The sequence below is a fragment of the Coffea eugenioides genome, chromosome 9 (genome assembly GCF_003713205.1).
Source record: "Coffea eugenioides isolate CCC68of chromosome 9, Ceug_1.0, whole genome shotgun sequence".
Lineage (NCBI taxonomy): Eukaryota > Viridiplantae > Streptophyta > Magnoliopsida > Gentianales > Rubiaceae > Coffea > Coffea eugenioides.
The window spans coordinates 42,576,532-42,599,916 of NC_040043.1; the positions used below are offsets into that span (position 1 = coordinate 42,576,532).

General features: G+C 39.0%; 3 protein-coding genes across 4 annotated transcripts; 1 reads left to right on the forward strand and 2 right to left on the reverse strand.

Moving 5' to 3' along the window:
• Nucleotides 1-1,085: 1,085 nt before the first annotated feature.
• LOC113783335 (AP-1 complex subunit sigma-1-like) lies at nt 1,086-5,749 on the reverse strand. Of its 2 annotated transcripts, XM_027329438.1 has the most exons (7): nt 5,613-5,749; nt 4,378-4,464; nt 3,928-4,019; nt 3,661-3,769; nt 3,491-3,526; nt 1,524-1,610; nt 1,086-1,443 (listed from the first exon to the last, which is right to left on the reverse strand). In XM_027329438.1, the coding sequence occupies exons 1-7, from the start codon at nt 5,613-5,615 to the stop codon at nt 1,372-1,374; spliced, it is 486 nt and encodes a 161-aa protein (XP_027185239.1). In that variant the 5' UTR covers nt 5,616-5,749; the 3' UTR covers nt 1,086-1,371. The 2 variants fall into 2 exon arrangements, with proteins under 2 accessions (XP_027185239.1, XP_027185240.1); XM_027329439.1 differs by lacking the exon at nt 1,086-1,443 and having other exon boundaries at nt 3,623-3,769.
• Nucleotides 5,750-7,336: 1,587 nt separating this feature from the next.
• On the reverse strand, nt 7,337-9,631 carry LOC113782631 (PHD finger protein MALE MEIOCYTE DEATH 1-like). The gene is made up of 3 exons (XM_027328505.1): nt 9,511-9,631; nt 9,056-9,299; nt 7,337-8,960 (listed from the first exon to the last, which is right to left on the reverse strand). The coding sequence occupies exons 1-3, from the start codon at nt 9,629-9,631 to the stop codon at nt 7,337-7,339; spliced, it is 1,989 nt and encodes a 662-aa protein (XP_027184306.1).
• A 10,698-nt stretch (nt 9,632-20,329) lies between these two features.
• Nucleotides 20,330-21,475, forward strand: LOC113782632. The gene has a single exon (XM_027328506.1). It carries the CDS (start codon nt 20,330-20,332, stop codon nt 21,473-21,475), a length of 1,146 nt encoding a protein of 381 aa, XP_027184307.1.
• Nucleotides 21,476-23,385: the final 1,910 nt, after the last annotated feature.

Here is a 23,385-nt window from a genome sequence, read left to right on the forward strand (position 1 = left end):
TCTCTTCACTCTCCATCCAGTCCACCGTTTTTGGTACTGATCTTATTTGATTCTGATAATATAATGCTTACAAAACTCAAATTACTATTACTACTTGTATGTAGGGAATCATTGGATCAGATCCACCTTAATCAACAAAATCATCACTAATGATTACCAAGAAAACAACATGCTTCATCATGCCTAAATCTTCACTGGATCAGATCCGACACTCACCCAACATTTGGATTTGAGGCATCACATGGGTTCGGCTCCACCCAATCCAAGGGAATCTCTTTGCTTAGTTTCTGGAATATGTTGGCCCTCAAATCCCTCCCAAACTCTAACCCCTCTCCATCATTGGCTCCTTTTCGCACCCTCCTCTGTACTAGAAGTCAAACTATCGCATCTTGTTCCTGATGAATCCTTAGTTGCAAAATTTATAGAGATGACTGGCATGACTGAGGGAAGGGAAAGAGAGGTGGGAGCAGAAAGAGGAGGTAGGTGGTGGAGATTGATGATGCACGGAGGACATCTCTAAAGTTCTAAGAAAACCACTATTTAATTGATCAATTAGAAGCTTGATCGATTTTTTATGATGGGCAGCGCTGGAGAGATGCTTAATTGGAATCATAACACAAGTTTAGGAATCAAATTGATTTTAAGAATTAAATGGACATTAATAAAAAGTTTAGAGACGAATTTGGCTATTTACCCTTTAGCTGAAAAGCAACATCTTTTTTCTCTCGATTTTACTTTTACTTCTTAGGCTTCACACAATTACAGCACCATCGATCTCCAAAGTATTAGGCTAATACCCCAAAACTTTGTTATATAGGAGAGTTTTAATATTTAATGATCCAGTCAGGAAATCCTGGTGCAGATGATCTCAATCACATAGTTCTGTATTAAGAACTATGCAGTTTTCATGTGAATTTTTTAAATAAAGTCTTTAAGTACAAAAATATAATCTATTTTACACAAAGAAGTACCTAAGAACTACAAATAATTTTGCATTAATAATAAATATATATATATATATACTATATATATGATAAAATAAAAGAAATTTAAAACACATAACCATGATAACTCAGAGTACTGAAAAAAAAAAAAAACCAAAGAGTACTGTATAACATCATACAGGTCACCAAGCGTACTGTATAACATTCCTCGCCGGTCTAAATAAATAAATAATCAAAAAATCAATTAAGATCTGCTATAGGTAAAATAGACAAAGCATAAAACTCCACATTCCATATTGCCCGGAGTAAGATGTAATATTCCTTAAAATTGAATTGCAGACCAGTAAAACTGCCAAGCCAGTGAGTGCCAGAGATCATACAAGATGCTGAATTTGAGCCTCTAAACGCTCACATGTCTATGAGGCTCTCATTTTGTTGCCTCAGCGATTATGTTACTCAAAGAACTTGCCTGTTCTTTGGCAGTCTCCACCAAAGAATCCTGCAAAGTAATGCAACTGAAAAATTAATCTTAAAAACTCCCAAGAGATCAATCAATCAAAAACTTTTGAAGTGCAATACCTGTGCAGCTATATGACGTGCTACAGTTTTCTTGCTAGATTCTTGAAGCTCACCAGCAATCAGTAGTTCATCCAAAATGTAATAAGCCTGCTAGTCATTTTGTCACTAAATTAGAAAGCAAAGCCAATCATCTGGAGTTGCCGGTACTGAACATGTAATAATCTAAGAGAACTGAATTTCATGTAAAAAGAAGCCAACTTTTGCTAGTGTTTCAAGGTGGTTGATATAAAATTCCAGTCTCATGCTTAGTGGTCTTAGCTCGTCGTTTCTAATCTCAAATGGTTAGCTATAACAAGAAATATAATTAATAAATCTTTGTAGAATACAACAATTCAACAAAAATTAAATGTCTACCTCCTCGTTACAGAAATCTTTACACAAAAGACTAAAACCTCAACCTACTCCAATTTTCCTATTATGTAACCTAAATCTGCGGTCTTGATTCTTGATCTCTGCAACGCTAGAAAAAAGTAGAGGGGAAATAAATTTTTGCGACTTTTGCCAGAGAAAAAGTGATGGGCAGAACCTGTTTTCATCAATGCTTTTGCCTTGTGGAAAAATGATTTGCCGCGATGATCACATGTTTTCCAGGTCAGGCTGAAACTCTCAATAATTAAACTTCAGGTTCTTTTCAAGTTTTACTTGATTCTTGTATTCTTTTGGGGTGTTGTTTTCAACTCATTCGAGATATCAAGGAAGAAGTAATGTGAGGAAGCTAGTTGAACTTAATCCAGCAAGATCAAACACATGCCAAGGATCCTCCTAAGGCTGACAACTCTAGCATCAGGTCACTCAAGACATAAAACTACAGCAGATCTTGTAACAAAGATAAGCCATGTCCAAAAAGAGTAGGCCACTAATGTAAGGGGAGTCGAATAGATGTGTTCACTACTGAAGCTGACAATACTCTAACAAGCTTAACTTCTAGCTCTATTAGCATTTCAACTCAGAGTTGTCAAAGGACCATTATCTATTCCTTAGGATAAGTATCTAGTCACTAGACATACATAAATCCCATAATGCACATTGTTTACATAAAGCTGTAGCCTAATTGAGCTCTATGATTTGAGGCTATAATTGATTACATGCCAAATAACCTCTCAAATGAAATATGAAGGGTAACAAGGACTTCAAATTTAAACAACAAAGACAAAACAGCTTTTTCAAAGATAAAGTGAAGTGCAGAAATGGCAGATCAAGAAAACCAGCTAAAAGGAGAACCACATAGTTTAAAAGGAAAACCTAGAAATTGACTATTGCTTATACTGCAAGTTAAACTGATCCAGTTCCAGGGCCAAGGGTCATCATCCAAGAATTCGATTGTCACAAAGAAGATGATTACAATTAAACATAAGAACCACAGTGGCAATACATAAAAACTTTTAATTAACTGTGATAAGCTAAGTTGAAGATTAAAGAGGGAAAATTGGCCGCAAATGGCTAAGGTGGTTCTGTTGTCATACCTAGAAACCACCTAGTGATGAAATGCTAGTAAAAGTATGACAAGATATAGCTTGAGATGCATAAGATCAGACTAAAGAAGGTACCAGAGTGAAAAAGTAAAACAGATCTTAGGGCAAAAAATGGTCATGTCCTGCCACCCACTTAAACTAATATCAGGCATGGATCTTCTAAGGAGTTCTGTGACTAGATATTCAACTGACTTGGCAATTCTATAGGACTTGTGAATTACCCCACAATGAAATGCATCTCGCCCCTGGGATGAATCTAAACCCAAAGATCAGACAAAGAAATAAGTTCCAGAAGCCTATTCCTCTAATTACAGTCTTACTACAGGAACATTCCAAGAGAAAACCTTCTAAAACATTGATTTCCATCCATGCCCTTGATTTTAGCTTAGATGTAGGATCATTGTTTTCTTGAAAATGCTGTTTCCCTAAGATTTGTAGAAAGATGTAGAGATTTTAGCATAAAAGAAATGTGGAATCTTAATAGCAAGATCATACCTTGTGGAAGTTGAAGATCAAATCTAGCTCACAAACCTACAAAATAAAGGAAGACACCACTAAAATCAATACACAAATCACTTAAGTCTTCCAAAATTTGCACAAAATGACTAAGGTTCAAATTGAATTTGCCTTATATCTAGGGTGCTCTTAAGTTTCAGAAGGCTCACACTTCCAAAATAACGATCTAGAATCTCAACATAATGGTGAATGATTTCAAGGATTTCCAATTCATTGTCATCCTGGTTGATGCACATGCAGAAATAAAGGCTGGCATATCTGCCAAATCAACAAGACTATATCAGAATGGTGAACCATGCAAGCATAATACGACCAAAGCACAAGACCTTATTAATAAATAACCAAGTCATGTACTTGTATAGCATCATGGTTAAATATGCAAAAATCTGCTTAAAGAATGGGTGATTAAACACTACCTTCTATAAACGACCTTGAATCCCCTCCATTCCACAAAGTTACAAAGCTTGGGACCTCGAGTGAGAATTAAACCACTAAGCTCCCGGATAACCTTAGATAATTATATACAAAAGAAGAGTCATTTGATGATTAAAAATGAATGTAAGTTTAACATATCATGTTGTAGACAACTTATGATCAGCATAATAAAGCTACAATTATGTGTGTATTGAAAGCATCATATAAGAAAAATATAAGACATAACAAATTGATCTTCATGACGAGTCTCAAATATCAATAGTATCATGACCCAAGCAGAGGGATAATCTGAATAAGTAAATGCCCAAATATTCAAGCTCCAAAACGTACATAGAAACTGTAGTAGTATATAAAGGTGAACAGAGGCAGAAAACAACTGTTATGTAAAAAGTTTCGCTTCCTGTCCAGTAAAACCTATTCAAAAGATGTACCTTAGTTCTTTCCTTCTGGGGATAAGGTGAATACCACTTTGTCAACCTCACTTTTCCTTGTCGGCTAATTAGAAGCACAAAGTGAATCTGACAAATGGAAGAAGATGTAATTGATGCTCCAATGTCTCAGATAAAAGTAAGGCAAGCAAAAATACACAATTTCAGAGCTAATCAGTTGCTTTAGAAAGTATTAGAGAATAGGCAATGCAAATAATAAAAAGATATTTATAGAAAAAATTCATCCCAAGTAAATGAGAGAAAATGCTTAAACAGCACCTAGAACCTGGGCTCCCCTTGATTTTAAATCTTACATGAAACCCAAAGAAAACAAGGAAGCGATGCCAAATCTTAGACCAATGACATCCACAAGTAATAAAATGATTTAAACTTTTACTCAAAGTTAAATAATCGGAAAGGTTCAGGATTGACTTTTTCGGTTCTTAGAAATTTATCTGCCAAAAGGAAATAAGGCTAATCCACATGCACTGACACAAATTACACAACTTCAAAGAGCAGTAAAAATGATATCAACATGTGACTGTATAGCAGAATGATAACCGACAAAAATTAGCACAAACAAATAACTGGCAAACTCATTGCACATTTTGATCTATTTCACGCATCAAAAGGATCTAAATGAACCTCAACTGAAAATTACTTTTAAATCCCTCAATCGATCTCTGAAACCAAAACTTCAAGAAAAAGTGAGTTAGGCATCGACTCATTCCAGAATCCCCTCCCATCCTTCACATCCAAATGACGCCATGCTAACAAAGATCAGAACCCCCATGCATCCAATATTGCAAAACTATAGCTTGTTCAGCCTCTCGCAGGCAACTAATTAAGCAAATTTCCATCTCCTTAATCCCTAACAATTCAGAAATATCATCTTCCAGCCTTCTATGCATTTCCGAATTCAGATCTTCCCCATCCGAAATTCGCTTCGCCCCCCTTCCCCTCAGCCAAAAACAAAGATATACAATGAAATCATTGTACAGAATGTGGATGATTTAACAACTGAATCAGCATAAACAATGCAATTTCAAATCTGCAACGTCCCCTTGAATTCTACAGAAATGTGCCACATGCCCACAAAGGCAATACAAAAGAATCAAATTAAAGCAAACTAATACTATAAATTAGGGATCAATGAAGAAAATTAGGGTTTGGGTAGAGAAATTGAATGGAGTAGCAGCACTACAAATTATAACAATCAAAAGAATACAAATATTTACCATGATTTTATGGTTTTATAGAGTAGATTATTTCGTAGTAATTATGAAAATTTAGTTGCCGAAAACAGCTGATGATTCGAGCTTTGTCCGCCGAGGGCTAGTGGCGGAGGAGTTGGAGGTGGTGGTTTGTGGTGGTTAATAAACGAATAAAAGCGGAAAGTTACTCCTTGCTAGTACAATACTTTGCATCTTATACGACGTCGGAATTATGAACACCCGGTCCCATAACTTGCTTGCCGCCGCATGTGGTAAATTTAGCTGGTAAAAAGCCATAATTGCGATTTTTAACTAGATTTGGTAAATTGAAATAGAATGTTTTACCACTAGGGAGGGACTTCCCTCCCTCCTTGGGCAGCAAAAAAAATTTAAGGGTAGTGTCATAGCATTTCATTGGTCTAGTTGAGTCTGTATACCCATTAGTTCCTAACATACAAGCCTCCTTAAGCTTCCCCTCCCCTAGATTAGGATAGAATAGGTTATACAATGTATCGTTGCTGCCAAAAAAAAAAAATATATATTTTAAAGAAAAAGATAAATACATCTATTATTAATCTTGAAGTTCATGAATACTGCATTTTTGTGGCCGCAAAATCAAAAAAAGTGTTCAAGTTGTTTCTAATAGTTCATAATTTGTGATGAAGTTATGTAAATGTAGTCAATAATACATATACATTTCATAGTTCATAATTTGTGATGAAGTAATGAGGTTTTTTACCTGATTTGGTAAATTGAAACAGAATTGTTTTAAGAAAAAGTGAAATACATCTATCATTAATCTTGAAGTTCATGAATTCTAGATTTTCGTGGCCAAAAAAAAAAAAAAAAAAAAAAAAAAAAAAAAAAAAGTGTTCAAGTTGTTTCTTTTTTTTGTTTCTAATAGCTCATAATGTGATGAAGTCAATAATACATACATACATCCATACAAACACATACATCCAAACATACATTTGTATGTATCTATGACACACACGCACACAATATAGAAAAGTGTTTACGAAGAAAATAAGAGCTAGAAAAACATTTAGTATGCTAATAGTTTTTTTCCCCAAAAAAGGGAAGGAGAAAAAAAAGCAAGGGAACTAGTCAAGCCTATAAAGGCAACAAACAATTGCTGGATAATAATAAAATGGACATTTATATTTGATAAAGATGAACTGAAGGGATGCTGATTTATGTGCTGGTTTTGAAGTCTATTTTCTTTACTAATGAGGTGATCGCTGACCGGTGGAGTGGTGGTTCCTTACGTTTTTTGAATAGACCAGAAACGGAGAGCTACAATAGACCAGAAAAAGGAGCCTGCAACTGCAAGGCACCAGATATATACACCTTCAAGGAATAAAAACCAGGCACTATTATCAAGCAAAACTGGGTAAGATAACATGCATGATTTACTGCTGCAACAATTTGTCTACACAGTAAATAGGAAGAGAAAGAATACAGCATCAATTAAGAAAATTGTCACAACATCATACAGCAGGGGCACTGTAAACAATAAGTGTTCTAAATCTCCCTATACCTTTCCTGTTTCAGTTACCTGTATCTGTAAAGGTCATCCTATCCAATCATTTTGCACCTAATTTTTTTCATCAAACTAAAAAATGAATATGAAATTGAATTGCTGTTTATGAGGATTTTCTCTTTTTCTTGATTTGGCATCCGCATCATCTTCTGCCAAATTTCCAATTCAGCTCCTGATAAATATTGCAAGCTACCTTCTATATATCCTATTTCCTACGTGATACAGCTACACAATCTGAGCACAGAAAATCTGAGGGTGCATCCTCCTTATCAGCAATGCCACTGCACCTCGTATGCTGAGACACATTGCACACTTCACAAGTTGCCAATCTCTCCCCATCATCAAATTTAGCCCCACAGCAGCAGTCCACAGTCAATCTTTGAGCCCCATCTTCATATCTCAGTGTTGTTCCCAAGTCCAGCCCTGAACCCCTCACCCAAACAGGACTACTGGGCTCAATGCTATGACAAACCACCTTATTTTCATCTATTTTCTTCAGGCCTCCAATTTGACTCGCTACAAATTTGTCCATAATGCAATATGTATCCCTGAATGCAGCTTGAGCAACAACTTTCAGTTCACCTATGGTACTAGAAAGAGGTACAACAACTACTGCAGCTGGTGATAAAGGCCTCATCAGTTCTGTCTCTAACTCATCAAAACTAGGAAGGAATAGGCATGATAGTGCAATTAATGGATCCAAATTATGTTCCTTAAAACACCATTCTTTCACAAAATACTTGGAATCCATGATAGCCTTAGTTGCCAAATTTACTGGATGAGTATCTCTGTAACCAAATAGCACACTCCTGTACAAGTACAGAGCATCCTCAGCCACACTGCATTCCATAGTGTCATTCTGTGCATCTTTAATCAAGCCTTGAATTGGGAGTTCAAACTTTTTGGTCGATGGATTTTTTGTTCGAGAAATGCTTTGGTTTCTAATCATGGGATTATCCATTGAATGTACCACACAATCAATCGGCTGAGTTTCACCCAAGCACTCCCTAGCCTTGTCCTGCAACTCTCTCCATGGCACGGTACTCTCCTCATCGCTATTTTCTGTCAAAATATTGGCAGTTACCTCTGATGCATGCTCTGCTCTTTCTTCAGGCCACCGGCAATCTGGTTCAGCCTTTTCAAGAACTTCTTGAATGCTAAATTCGAATCTTCTGGTAGATGAATTAACTGAACGACGAACAACATAATTGCCTATTGCAAAGCAGGTGACAGATTTGAGCACAAAATCAATCAAACCTGTATCTCCAACACATTTTCGTAGCTCTTCACGCATTTCATACCTGGAAACCCCATAATTTCCATCACAACCCCCCTTATTTTGTTTCAGCAGATTCACAATTTGCTTTAGCACATGCTCGACCCTCCTTGCTGGCCACCTACAGCTGTTAGCTATTGAAGTCACAAGTGCATCAAAACTTATTGGCTCTGCATTGTCCCTCCTCTTTAAAACATGTTGGCAACTACTTTTAACCACTTTGTTCTCTGTTTTTCCCTGTACTCGAGCTCGCCCTCCAAATCCAAGCATGAACTTCAACAAATCACTTAAGGTAATCAACGGAATATCCACCACGCCTCTATACTTAATGATAATCTGCTTAATTCTTCTTCCTTTGCTTTTATTCTCGAAATCAGAAATAATCGCATCAAGGTTTAATGACCTCATATACTCAACTGCCGACTCATACTTGCCCTTCCTAACTCCAAAAGTTCCATGGCTAAATTTGTAGCCCCACTTACCGTACCAACTCTGCCCATATCCAACAACATACAACAATCTCAGATTTATTTCATCCCGCACTGAAACTTTCCTGCAAGCATCACCTCAATGTCTCAGATTCATCACCCACAAAAATTACTGTAAAATACACATTGAAACAACAAAAGAAACATTCTGAAACATCACCTGGTGCAAAGTGTTGAGCAAATTCGATCCCATAGGTTCATAGCATCAGTTTCACTGAGAAAATTGGATGCCGCTTTGACTCCATTGATGCAAATCAGATGTCCATACCCGTTGCAATGGATCAAACCGTACAAAATATGAGTTCGAACATCCAAGAAGTTGTCCTTCAATGGCTTTTTCCAATAATCAACTTCAGGAATAATCAGATGATACTTTCTTTTAGATACAAAATGATGACCCCATCCTACAAAGCATGATCAGAAATTCAAAAATTCAAATGTCCCTTTTCAAAATTAACCCGAACCCATCAAGAAAATGAACAATAACTCCACCAAATTCAACAAGCCAATCAAGAATATCACAATCCATCCAGAAAATTTGAAAAACAGTTAAATTAAGTAAAACCCAGGATTTTAAACAGTAAAAAAAGAAAAGAAAAGCGTAACAAAACTTGCCACTGAATTTGCAGTAATCGCAGAACGGGTCAAGAGATTGCTCAACGGTTTCTTCAAAGGTGTAGAAGGGAAAAACGATGCCGTTTTTTTCATTGATCAGCAGAGTGGACCATGAAGCCATACCGGGAACTGTATTATTTTCAAATTTTTCTGCAAATTCTTGAAGAAACAAACGGATATTTTCTCTAAATGGACCATAATTAAGATTTTTAAATGAGCCCATAATTGGAAAACTTTCAAATGGAAAGGGGATTTTAGGGTTTTTTCTTCTCATTCTTTTACAGGCTTCAAAAATATTGTTAGCCATTGCAGAAGAAAAGCTAGAAAACTGCAAAACCAACTCAAGAGTCTGGTTTTTCAAATTCTTGAGAGGAAAAGAAGCTTGAAGAATCATGGGAGTGGCGGTGAAATTACAAATGTAGCCTCTTAGTGGCGGGAATTAATGCGTTCATTTGATGCAATTGGAGTGATACCAATCTTGAGGGTAATTGTGTAATTTGGTTTGTTTTTGTTTTTTGAATTTTACTTTTTAATTTTTCCAGTCACATGGTCTGAGAATCATGTTTACGGTATGAACTGTGAAGTAAATTTTACTTTAGTAACTTTTGAAAATTTTTTTCACTTTTTTACTGCTGAGAACCATTAATCCCTCTTTTTTGAACTATTGGAAAAGGGATAACTTTGGTTTTACCTTAGTAATTGAGTTCCCAAATTTCTCTACAAGCTTGCCTTAAAAACTTGCCTGGTTTTGACATTGGTGCATTCTTATTGAAGTCTAAAACTCAATACAACTTTTTTTTTTTTTTTGGGAGAATGGTGATTCCTAATTTACTTGCTGATGGCCATGAGTTGTATTGTACCAAAGAAATTGAAATTAAATCGACAAGATATTAAATTTGTTGCATGATTTATGATTTTTGTCATATATTCCTTTTTTTTTTTTTGGCAAAATATTCTAAACCAAGTTTATGCTTAGGCTTTGGGAAGATTATCTGGAAGGAAAAATGATTTGTATTTGATTGCCAGCAAGTTAATTATGTGTCATGTTTGTAATTCATCAAATTATAGACTTAGGAGGCAAGGTCTTATGGTCCACTCCATCAGGTACTCAAAATGGTGAAACAAATGATCTTATTTGGTAAAAATTAGAAAAGAAATGTTATCTTGTTTTTTAAAAAAAGTAATTAATGAAGTTTAGCTGTTAATTAATTTGGGTTGATTATTATTAGCATTCTTTTGCATTTCGCAGTATATTAATGCCAAGAATTGTTTTACAACTACACGACTTCATTGAACATGGCAATTGCTATTAAAAAAACAATTAAACATGGCGACTTGTTTCAGCCTCATATCAATTAAATAGGTAAGAGCTAGCAAAGCACGCATTTGATATCACTTTGTTCTTTATTTTATTTTATAATTTTTGTAACTAGGAAACGGTTTTTTATTCATTCAATTTTGTGTAATTAGAGAACAAATCAAGGGCACGAACAATTGTTAGAAACTTTAATTAATGGAATGTAAATTTATACACTGGTTTTTAAGTCTTTTTTTTTTCTTTTTCCAATTAAGGTCACTAGTGTTTCCTTATGTATTTGAAGTTGGGCAAAAGTTAACAAAAAATTATGCTACTTCAGTAAGTTTCTATGCCAACTTTATATGCAACCACTTCATACCTATTAACAGATGTGGAAAAGGGTTGAAGAAATATGTGATAAGGATGAAGAAACAGGTGATAAGGAAGACAGCTGCAAGATACCAAAGATATACTCCTTGAAGGACTTAAAATCAAGCACTATTATCAAGCAGAATCAGGTAAGATAACATGATTTACTATTGCAGCAGTTTGTCTAACTTGGAAGAGAAACCATATAGCATTCATTTCAAAAATTGTCACAACATGTTACAGCAGAGGCAATTGTGAACATCAAAAGTTGTAAACTCTCCCTGTACCTTTTCTATTTTAGTTACCTATAACTATACTATTATAAATATTCACTTGTTTTTTAGTTGACCATATTTATTTGTTTTGTTCTACCTAGTTAGTGGAGTAGCTAGTGGAGTTGGTGAAGTAAGTGGAATTAGTGGGATAGCCAGTGGAGTTATTTTAAACTCTATAAATAGAACAGTTTCATGTTAGGAGTTGAGTGTGAACTTTACAAAGAAATAAAGTCTAGTCCTTTGTTTCTCTTAATATTTTTCTCAATAATTGTATCAATGGCACTAGAGCCAGGTTCATGAGTGAAAACAAAAGTGAGTTGTGAGAATTGTATTGATAAGTCACAATGGCCACCTACAATTTTGTGTAGCTAGCAATTCCCTACTTTGATGGTCACTATAATCATTGGAGCATGCTAATGGAGAACTTCCTGAGTTCTACGAAGTATTGGCAGGTTGTCGAATCTGGAATAGCAGTGCCAAAAACTAGACTAATATTGTTAGAGGTGCAGAAAACGGAGTTGGAAGCATTGAAACTGAAGGATTTTAAAGCCAAGAATCACCTTTTTCAAACTATTGACGCAGCCATCTTGGAGACAATTCTTAGCAAAGGTACCTTCAAACAGATTTGGGACTCCATGAAGAAGTATCTAGGAAATGCAAAGGCAAAGGGGGTGTAGCTTCAAACTCTTCAGACCAAATTTGAGATTTTACGCATAAAGTCAAGCTAGTTGGTCGTAAATTATTTGCAAGAACGATAGCAATCATTAACAAGATGAGGATCCATGGAGAAAATTCTCATCATTGTCGAGAAGATCCTTTGATCAATGATAGCAAAATTTAATTTTGTTATATACTCTATAGAGGAATCGAAAGATATTGATGCACTTTCAATTGATGAGTTGCAGAGCTCTTTATTAATTCATGAGCAAAAAATTAACCAGCAAGAGAAAGATGAGTAAATATTGAAGATTTCAACAAAAAGTCACCCAATATTAAGAGGATATAGAGGACAAGGCAGAGGCAAAGGTAGAGGCAGAGGAAACAATGATCGTGGCAACCAACAATAATAACTCCAACACCAAGAAAATCAATTTTCGAGGTAAATTGATAGTAGTAATATAGTTTAAACGAGTAAAGTGATAATAACTCATATATATATATATATATATTTCAGACAACATATTTTTAGAAATGTAAGATTAATTAGAGAAAGTAAATAAATACAAGAAAATGTAGGTAAGATTAATTAGAAAAAAGTATACAAATGCAAGGAAGGGTAATAATCGTTAGGATGTGAATATACATGGTAGGTTAGATTAGAAAAACCCTATATTTATTACATGTTTTTATATATATTAAATATAAAAATTGAAAAAGTTTAATATAGAATATTATCTATTAATGAATATACTAGTCAATTTTTCCGTGACACTTTTTGACTAAACAAACACAAGAATTTATATTTTCTTGCATCATTTTCTTGTTTATCAAACACACGTTGAAAAATTAGTTTTCTTTTACACGACTTTCCCGTCAAACACACTTTCAAATGCATCCCAATGGTATGTCACCGTTTTCTATTAGAAATTTCGGCCTACTGTGGGGGACGGCGTTACTAAATTTGTTCCAAATGTCCCTAATAATGTGTATTTGATAAGACTATGAATTGTACTCGTGTGGCTCTGATCCCAAAAATACCAAATCCAGAAACCATCCTCCAATTTTGACCAATTAACCTGTGTAACGTGGCCTATAGAAGAGCAGCTAAAGTAATTGCTTATCATGTCGGCAAAGTCTGTAATTTCTAAATTCTAATCTGCCTTTCTTCCAGTTCGTCTTATTACGGATAATATGTTTTAGAGCCGATGAATCATACCATTTTATAACATGTAAGTCGTCTAGGAAGGACTCATGTCAATCATGCTAGATATGAGTAAAGTTTTGGGGAAATGGTCGTCTCTAAGCCTCTTTACTATTGTAGATTTAGTCCATAGTTTTTATTTTTACACAATATGATAGGTGAACTTATTTTGTGCTTCAATTATGGATTTCGGTGACAGCGCAACTGCCTAAAATCGATTTGAATCCTAATTAACTAACTAAATAGGAGTATTTGGAAACGTCACTCACGAAATTGTAATAAATTATTTTGTTACATTCTTCTCCTTCTAAAGCTCAATGCTACTCCAAAGGATCCAAAAGTGGCTGGAATCATTTTGTTTTCTTCTTCTTCTAAAGTGGCTGAAATCTTAACAGTTAAGGAAGCACTTTAACTTGCTAGAAAGCTGAATTTCTACTCGGTAGTTTTTGAAGGTGATGCTGTTAATGTGACTGATGAAGTACTCAACTCTTGTAACGAATACTCCCCATATGGCCCATTCTTAAGGATGTTGAATCTCTTTTAAACTCATTGTCTTGCTTTGATCTAGTTTGGGTTCAAAGGAAGGCCAATAGAGCTACTCACAGTCTTGCTAGATATGCTCGAAACATTAATTGTCAAGCTGTAATGATGCATCGGGCACCTAATTTTCTTCAGCCCACTTTGCTGGCTGACTTTCCAAATATGCATTAATAAAATGCTTATTTTTGCTTATTAATAAAAGAAAAAATCATTCAAAACATCCCTCACATTTTGTAAAATGACTTTTTTCGTACATCACTTTTAAAAGTGTAATTTTACGTCTCTTACAAATTTATATTGGTCAAATTTGGTCATTATCTAGGTTTTTTACTAGTTTTTAGGCGGAATCCATCACGTGCCTTGCATGTGATTATTTTTTAAGGGCAAAATTATCAAATTAATTTTACACAATTTGATCCATAGTCCCTCATATTTCACAAAATAAATTTTTTTGTCTCCCACATTTCACAAAATGGATTTTTTCATCCCTCATATTTTACAAAATAAATTTTTTCGTCCCTCATTGATCATATTTATGAATAGTTTTTTTAAAAAAATCCATATACGTATCTATTTAATTTCACCTGAACAATACAAATAACATGTGTACAATTATAATTAGCCTATTTAGACAAAATCAAATAATTTGGACATTGTCGAATGTTTATATCGAATTAAATTTGAATAAAAAAATCAAAGAAAAAGTATAACAAAAAGAAGTAAGTAATTGGCACTTTCAAATTTTAAGACAATCACAAAATAAATAATTCAATTGTTGGTCTTAAAAGTCGCGAGTAGAAATTTCAAATTTAAACTGCAATTCATTAGTATGACTATGGAATTCAGGTTAGGACGCATTAATTAGATGACCTTATTATACAACTCAATCAATGAATTATTACTAAAAGAGAAAAGATCACAAATATTGAACAAATTCACATGGTGAAATCAAATAAATATATCTATTGAATAACATGTATACAATAACAATTAACGTGTTTAGGTGAAATCAAATAGAGATATATTATATGCTATTCGTATTATTCATGTGAAATCAAATAGATATATACGTGGATAAAAAAAATTATTCATACACATGGTCAATGAGGGATAAAAGAATTCATTTTTTGAAATATGAGAGATGAAAAAAATTCATTTTGTGAAATGTGATGGACGAAAAAATTCATTTTGCGAAATATGAGGGATTATGGCTCAGATTATGTAAACTTTGATTTGACAATTTTGCCCCTAAAAAATAATCACATGCAAGGTACGTGGTGGATTCTGACTAAAAATTAGTCGGAAACCTAGATAGGGACCAAATTTGATCAATGTAAATTTATAAGGGACGTAAAATTACACTTTTAAAAGTGAGGGACGAAAAAAGTTATTTTGCAAAATATAAGGGATGTTTTGAACGATTTTCCCTTAATAAAATTCTCTATATGTTAAATCACTATATTTGGTCCTTAATATGTTTATGTATGTATGTATTTGTATGTGTGTATATGATTACATGTTCCATTTTGACAATTGACATATGCATATGTATTTCCCATTTAACAATATTGTATTGTACCATACAGAAGTGTGACCTTATAATTTAAGTTAATGACAACATATTTGGCATAACATGACAGAATTGACACTTGTCAAAGTTCAATCCATAATATATCAAAAATGCTCAAGAAAAGATAAAAAAGATTAGGCCAAAGAATTCAAGTTTAAATATAGTTTGTACAACAATTGGTGAAAGTATAAAATGTAAAAGTATTGTATTATGAGTTAAACAATCAAAACCAAAAAAAATATTGTTATTATAATTACATGCAAAACAAGTATATCAATATTCAAAAAGAAGAAGGACTTTAAATGGGCCGAAGAGCTTCTGGTTTCGTGGTGAAAGTTGAAACCCCGCCCCACTCTTCCCCTACTAGAAAAAATTAACAAAAAAGAAGAAAATTTTAAATAAGAGGTTCCCATGCAAATGCATTGTGAATAACTAGTTGTACCTATAGCGGAGCCCGGGTTTTGCAATAGGGGATGAAATAGAAGATAAAAGAAGTCCTTCATAAGCTCTTTTGCGGTGTAAAATTTGGTTCTTTATAATTAAACATGTTAATTGAAAAGGAAAGGTTTAAATTTATAATGGTTGCAAACATAAATTGATTGAATAACCATTGGACTATTTTCCTGAGCACGACCTACAAGAAAAACAAAGATTGCACCTACATATAATGTTACACATGGAAGTACAAAAAATAATTCAATGGTACAACGTTGTAAATGATTAAAAGAAGAAATTAATTGTCTACGATAAAAGTAATAACATGAAGAACTATAAAAATCAATCAAAGATAAGTTTAACTAGGAGAAAGAATGATAACATTTTTGAGAGAACAATCAGGTGGAGGGAGGGAAAGAGGGGGTTTGGGGAGGGGAAGAATTCTTCTAGGAAAGGATATTCTAAAAGTGAAATAAGATAGTTTCCTAATATGAGTAGAAGTGTGGCAGACTAATCATCCAATGAAAAAAAAATTCGATTCAAATGACTATGATTCGGACTTGGAGACTTCCACGCTTACGAGTTCCAAACTTCCCGGACATGCAAAGTTCAAACTTTGATGTGCCTGCGTTGATTAGCATAAAAATCTAATGAAAATCACATGTTTAATCCCTTTTTATTCCAAATTCCTACAACCAATACAAATTACCCGATATCAGTAGAATCTATCAATTAATGCAATATTTGGTAAAATAAAAGAGAAAAATAATCATAAAATTAATTACAAAAATGCAACCTATTAGAGAACAATCAGGTAGAGGGAGGGAAGGAGGGGGGTGGGGGGAGGGGAAGAATTGTGGGGGATGAGGGGAAGGGGCAAAGAAAGGCATTAAAACCAAATTCTACAAAATATTATATGTACAAAATATAATTTCTCAGAAATTAGGGTGACCACCCTTACCGGTAGGCCCCTCTTTTTGCTACTATTTTACATATAATAATAATAATGTTCCTAGGACCAAATTTTTTTAAATTAATGTTTTACATAGTAGGGTGACCATCTTAGGATGTGTTTGATAAAAATGAAAACTGAAATCTAAAATTTGAAATTTAAAATCTGAATCCGTTAAATTATTCAATTGTTAATTCATAAATCTAATATATTTTAAGTGTATATCACATTAAATGATAAGTGAAGAGGTTATCATTTATTTTTTGGAATAAGTTTTGCCTAAAAAATTTAATACTACTTAATTAATTCAGATGTTTAATTTTTTATTATGAATTAAATTTAAATATTATATTAAATTATCAAACAATTCCTTTGTCTCCATCCAAGATTAATTTCGATAACTATCTACTGCCGTTGACTATCTTACACGACTTGCATTGGTTAACAACTATTTCAACGGTAGATCGGTGTCCTTCAAATTTTAGAGCGTGTCTTCTGAACTAGAATGCCTAGAATTGAAGTCTCTGTAAATATGTTGTTTGCTTGCTCTATGATGAATCTTTCACATGTTATAATTACTGAATTTGTTAGTTAAAATGGTTCAAAACGAAATGACATGCCTCAATTTTTAATTAAGTACCGCTTGAATTCAATTGCCAGAAGAAATTATACAACATTTACTCGGTAATTTCCTCACACCTAAAGAAGCAGCCCAAGCAAGATTATTGTCCGAGGCATGGCTGAGCGCTTGGCAGACTTGCCCCTTTTTAAGCTTCAAGCAACCTTACTTCGACAAAGACATTTGTACTCTTAAAGAAAAACACAAAGGTATGTTCCGGATTTTTTTGGACAAGGTTATGCAAAATTACTGCGAGAAAAACAGTGGGATTCATACACTCAAGCTGTCGGATTAATCTTCAGGATGACGCCCCTGATCATCGATCTGTGGGCGAATGGCTGAAAATTGCTGCAGGTTGCGGCTTGAAAAAGCTTAATCTGTATACGCTCTGGTCATATTCATTACCTAGTACAATTCTTGAGACAGAATCCCAGGAAGATTTGTTTCTGGACAGCAATATCTCTTGGCAGTGACCCTGGAGCTGTGGAAAATGCAGCAGCCTTCGGCGACTGGTTCTCAGGTATGCCTTTGTGAGTGATGAAACACTTGAGAAGATCATTGCAAGGTGCAGGCTAATTGAAAATCTGATTATTTTGCGGTGTGGAAAGTTACAAAATATTCAGATAAGAAACCTTGTAAAACTCAAAGAATTTTCTGTTTACTATGATCAAGCGCAAAGTGTTGAAATTGATGCACCAACTCTGGAAGCCTTTACTTGTGTGAGTAATGCTTTTTCTTGTGAACACATGCCCGGGATGCCTAAATTAATTGCAACTAAAAATCTTAAGCATTTAGTTTTAAGGCGTATTGGCATTACTGACAATTTTTTTGATGATTTTAGTATTAAGTTGCCACACATTGAGGATTTGAGAATTGAAATATGCCATCGGTTAAATACCGTCAAATTCTATAGTCAATCTCTCAAAATCATGCAGCTGAAGCATAACAAAGAATTAAAGGCGCTCCAGATTCAAGCTCCAAAGATTGTTAAGTTTGAGTTTGACGGCTACTTCATTCCCCATGTAGTTTTTACCACTTCCTCAAGCAATTGGGAATCCAGAATCTGTCTAGTTGGCTGGGTGGACGTTCGTTTTGACAATTCATGGTTTGCCAAATTGAAAGAAATGTTGAAAATTTTGATCTTCTCTAAAATCTATCTAGAACTGTGGGGTCTTGATTCCGTAAACTTCTATCTGGATGAGACGAAGGATGTAGCACTAGAACCAGGACCCGACGTTGAAATGTTACTCTTAGAATTTATGACAGGGAAACAAGAACCTGGTGCTAGTTCAGCTTTTCTAGACGGGTGCTTTTGGAGTTGCCATCCTAAATCACTCCAACTATGGTGGAGCTTTTCTAGGGACTTGGCAAAGTTTATCTACCAGATGCTGTTGGAGAGACGAAATCATTCACCAGAGGCTAACTTTTGGGCCAAAGATGTAAAGCATGTCGAAGTTGTGATCTTGAAGATGATTGGGACAAAGTGGCATCCTCAGCTATTGGATTGGATACTTTATTGGAGAGAGACCCTTATGAGGATTTAGACATAGCAGTTCGCTTCAAGTTCGAATGGTGAGCTCCTACACACTGGCGCTTGATGCAATCAGACACATTCAGCCATGATTAAGCATATATGCTCAGTACTTGTTTCTTTGTTCTTAATTTTATAGGTAACTTCCTTGTATCTTTGAGCTTAAGGATTCTTCTTTTTCCTTAATGCAGAGACCCCGTTCTGGGCCCGGGCACGTGGCAGCCCAGGAATAGCCGAGCTGGGCCTCGGCCCCCCGGCCCCTGGCAGCAGCCCTGGGCCGCACCGACTAGGGCTCCCTGGGGAGGCGAAGGTCCGTCCCGAAGAGGTCGGGAGCAATCCCCCTGAGTGCGGGATACCGACTATTCCGGGTAAGTCCCGAGACGCACGGAGGTCGGATTCCCTCACGGGTATAAATGACAGAACATACTTACTGTACAAGGTACGCTCACTATTGACAATTAACCTCCGACTGTCGCTACTTCCAGTGAACACTACTCGCCGGAGAACTAACTTGACCGTCGGAGTGCCCTCGGGGACAACCCTCGGGCCCCCTTCGTGAGATCACTTTTACTTGTTTTGCAGGTCTTGGATCGGCTCTCCCATCGACACCCCGAACTCATCAGTTCGGCTCGGTCCGGGGAAGCTCCGCGCTTCTTCAGTTGGCGCCGTCTGTGGGAACCGTAAGGTAAGTAAGATTGTGTTGATGGCCAGGACGCGATCCAAGCGCACGGTAGAGAGCACTGGCCCGGGGGGCGGTGAAGGGTCCCAGGGAAAGGAGGCCGAGGCGTCCCGGGGCGCCGGGGGGTCGACCCTTTCGGGGGAACGGAGGCAGCAGATCTTCCAGTTCGTGACGGAGAATCTCCCCATGCTGGAAGATCTGATCCGACAGGCGAAGGAAGGAGACGGGGCTGGGGGGGCGCAGACCTCCAAGGCCAAGGGGAAGGAGAAGGAGTTACCCCCTGACCCTTCGGCGGATGAGTCACGAGACCAGCCCCCCAGGAGAAAGCGACCGCGGACTCCTCCCAAGCCGCGAGCCTCGATGGTTGGGGACAGTGAGAGGTATTCTCGTGACCGGTCCGCCGGGGATCGCTTGAGGAACCCCTCCTCGTGGAAGCCCGCGAGGAACGGACCGGAGCGATCTCCCGTCCGGTCCATCCAGAGCCGGCCGAGATCCTCCTCAGTGGCAGCCCGTCCGGGATGAGCTCGAGCAGATCCTGCGGCCACAACCGTACGGGGATAACTACGCAGCCTCGCCCTTCACCCGGGAGGTCGAGGACTACCCGTTACCCCGGAGGTTCAAAATCCCGAACATCGAGCTGTACGATGGTTCGACCGACCCGGAAGACCACCTCTCGGTCTTCCTGACGCACATGCGTCTACAAAACGCCGCGGATGCCCTCCGCTGCAAGACCTTCCCCATGTTTCTCAAGGGTAAGGCGCGGCTCTGGTTTCAGGGTCTAGCACCGGGATCCATTCAGAGTTTCACCGAGCTGGCCAGACAGTTCGCCGCCCAATTTGTCTCCTCGAAGACTTACTCGAAAAACGCGGCCCACCTGATGGCCGTTAAGCAGAAGCCGGGTGAGTCCCTGAAGAACTTCATGACGCGCTTCAACACGGAGAGTCTACAGATCAGGGACAAGAATGAAAAAGTGGTCATGGCCGCCTTCATGAATGGGTTGAGGGTAGAGGATCTCTACTACAAGCTTGTCGAACAGCCTCCCAAGAACCTGAGAGAGCTCTTGACCCGGGCTCACGCCGCCGCCAATGCAGAAGAGGCCGGCCGCCTAAAACGAGAGTCGGATCGGGATTTCGGAGATCGAAAGGGACGGGGGAACCCCCCTGAGAGCAAGGACGGCCCGGCCAAGAAGAATGTCTTTGATCGGCTCTCGAAGGAGAAAGCCCCTGCTCTGCCACCACTACCGGAGAAGGGCTACACACCCCTGACACGGCCAAGGGCCCAGGTCCTGGCTGTCATGGAGGCAGAGGGCCTGGGGGACCGGCCACCCAAGATGGGGACGCCTCGGAATAAGAGGAATCAGGACAGGTACTGTGCCTTCCACAGGGATGTCGGGCACGACACCGAGGGGTGCTGGGCCCTAAAGAGGGAGATCGAGGACCTCGTTCAGCGTGGCTTCCTGGGTCGATTTGTGCGGCCAGGTCGCCCCGCCCAGGAGCCAGGACGCGCTTACCGTGGAGAAAGAGGCGAGGGCCAACACCGTGACCGACTTGATCGGCGGGGAGCACCCCGGGGTTATTCACCCGACCAGGACGCCCAGAACTTGGCCGGAGTGATAAACACCATCGCCGGAGGTCCCACGGGGAGGGACAGTCATGCAGCTCGGAAGAACAAGCGACCACCCCCCGAGGGGGACGACTCCTTGAAGTGCTTGCGCATGGACGAGGAAATTACCTTCGGACCAAGGGACGCGGTCCCCCTAGCTTCAAGGAACCACGAGGCCATCGTGATAGACATTGTCACCAACAACTACCGGGTGAAGAAGGTGTATGTCGATTAGGGTAGTGCGGTTGACATTATGTTCTATCGGGTGTTCAAGGAGCTCGGATTAAGGGAGGACCAGTTGACCCCGGTCCGGACGCCTCTGGTGGGTTTCACCGGGCCACCCATCAGCTCGGAAGGGATGATCACCCTGATGGTCACAGTAGGACAGGGCCCCAGGTGCCGAACTGTTCCCGTTGACTTCGTGGTGGTCAAGCAGTCGTCCCCGTACAATGTATTCTTAGGGAGACCCGCTCTGAACGCCCTCCAAGCTATTCCCTCTACTTTCCACCTCAGCGTCAAGTTCCCCACTTCTGGGGGGATAGCGGAGGTGCGCGGCGACCCAGCGGTAGCCAGGGCTTGCTACCTGGCCACGCTCCGGGGGCAGGAGAAGGTGGTCGCCCAGACGACCTGTTTGGAACCCTACATCCCGGGGGATGAGTCCCAACAGTTGGGCACCCAGGATGAGATTGAGGAATTCCCCCTAAGGCGGGACCGGTCCGACCAGGTTCTCCGCATTGGGACCTTGTTGCCCGTCAAGGAGAAGGAGGGTTTGAAAGCTCTGCTGAGGGAATACTCCCGGGTCTTCGCTTGGTCGGTGGATGACATGCCCGGTATTCCAACGGACCTGGCAGTCCACCACCTCGACGTGGACCCTCATTTCAAACCGGTGAAGCAGAAGAAAAGGAATGAGGTGATCAAGGCGGAGGTAGGCAAGTTGCTGGAGTCCAAGATCATCACGGAGGTCTACTACCCGACCTGGCTGGCCAATCCCGTCCTGGTCAAGAAGGAGGACCAGACCTGGAGGATGTGCGTAGACTTCACGGACCTTAACAAAGCCTGCCCAAAAGACTGCTTTCCCCTACCGAGGATCGACAGGTTAGTAGACTTCTACCGTGGGTTTTGACGTTTTGTGCTTTCTGGATGCCTTTAAGGGATACCACCAGATAGAAATGGCTGAGGAGGATCGGGATAAGACCTCCTTCATCACTGAGGAGGGGACCTATTGTTACAGAACCATGCCGTTTGGCTTGAAGAACGCGGGAGCTACTTACCAGCGCCTGGTCAACAAGCTATTCCAGAACCAGATCGGTAAAAGCATGGAGGTCTACGTGGACGACATGATAGTTAAAAGCCGGGTTGATCAGCGGCTCATATCCGACTTGAGGGAGATTCTGGACGTCCTGCTGGAGAGCCGAATGCGCCTGAATCCGAAGAAGTGCACCTTCGGGGTCAGGTCGGGGAGGTTTCTCGGTTTCCTGGTGTCTCGAGATGGAATCCGGGCCAACCCGGATAAACTCCAGGCCATTATGGACATGGCCCCCCCGAGGAACGTGAAGGAAGTCCAACGACTCACAGGGAGGATGGCTGCCCTGAACAGGTTCCTCTCGCGTTCCGCGGTTCGGGGGCTCCCTTTTTTCCGGATCTTGAAAGCGCCAAAAGACTTTCGTTGGACCGAGGAGTGCCAGAAAGCTTTCGCCGAACTGAAGGCCTATCTGGCCGAGCTGCCCGCGCTGACCGCCCCCGAGCTGGGGGAGACACTATTCCTATACCTGTCCACTTGCAACGAGGCCGTCAGTGCGGTCTTGGTGCGGGAGGATGGGGGGACCCAGAGACCAGTGTACTACGTCAGCCGAACGTTACAAGGGCCAGAGACGCGGTACAGCCCGGCCGAGAAGCTGGTTCTGGCCTTAGTGCACGCTGCTCGCAAGCTTCGGCCTTACTTCCAAGCTCATAGTATCGCAGTCTTGACCAACCAGCCCCTGCGCCAGATACTCACTAAGCCCGAGGTCTCGGGCAGGATGACCAAGTGGGCTGTCGAGCTAGCCGAACATGACCTCACTTATCGGCCCCGTACCGCGATCAAGGCTCAGGCCTTGGCGGACTTCCTTGCCGAGGGGGCTAGCTCGACCCCGACAGAGCTAGCCC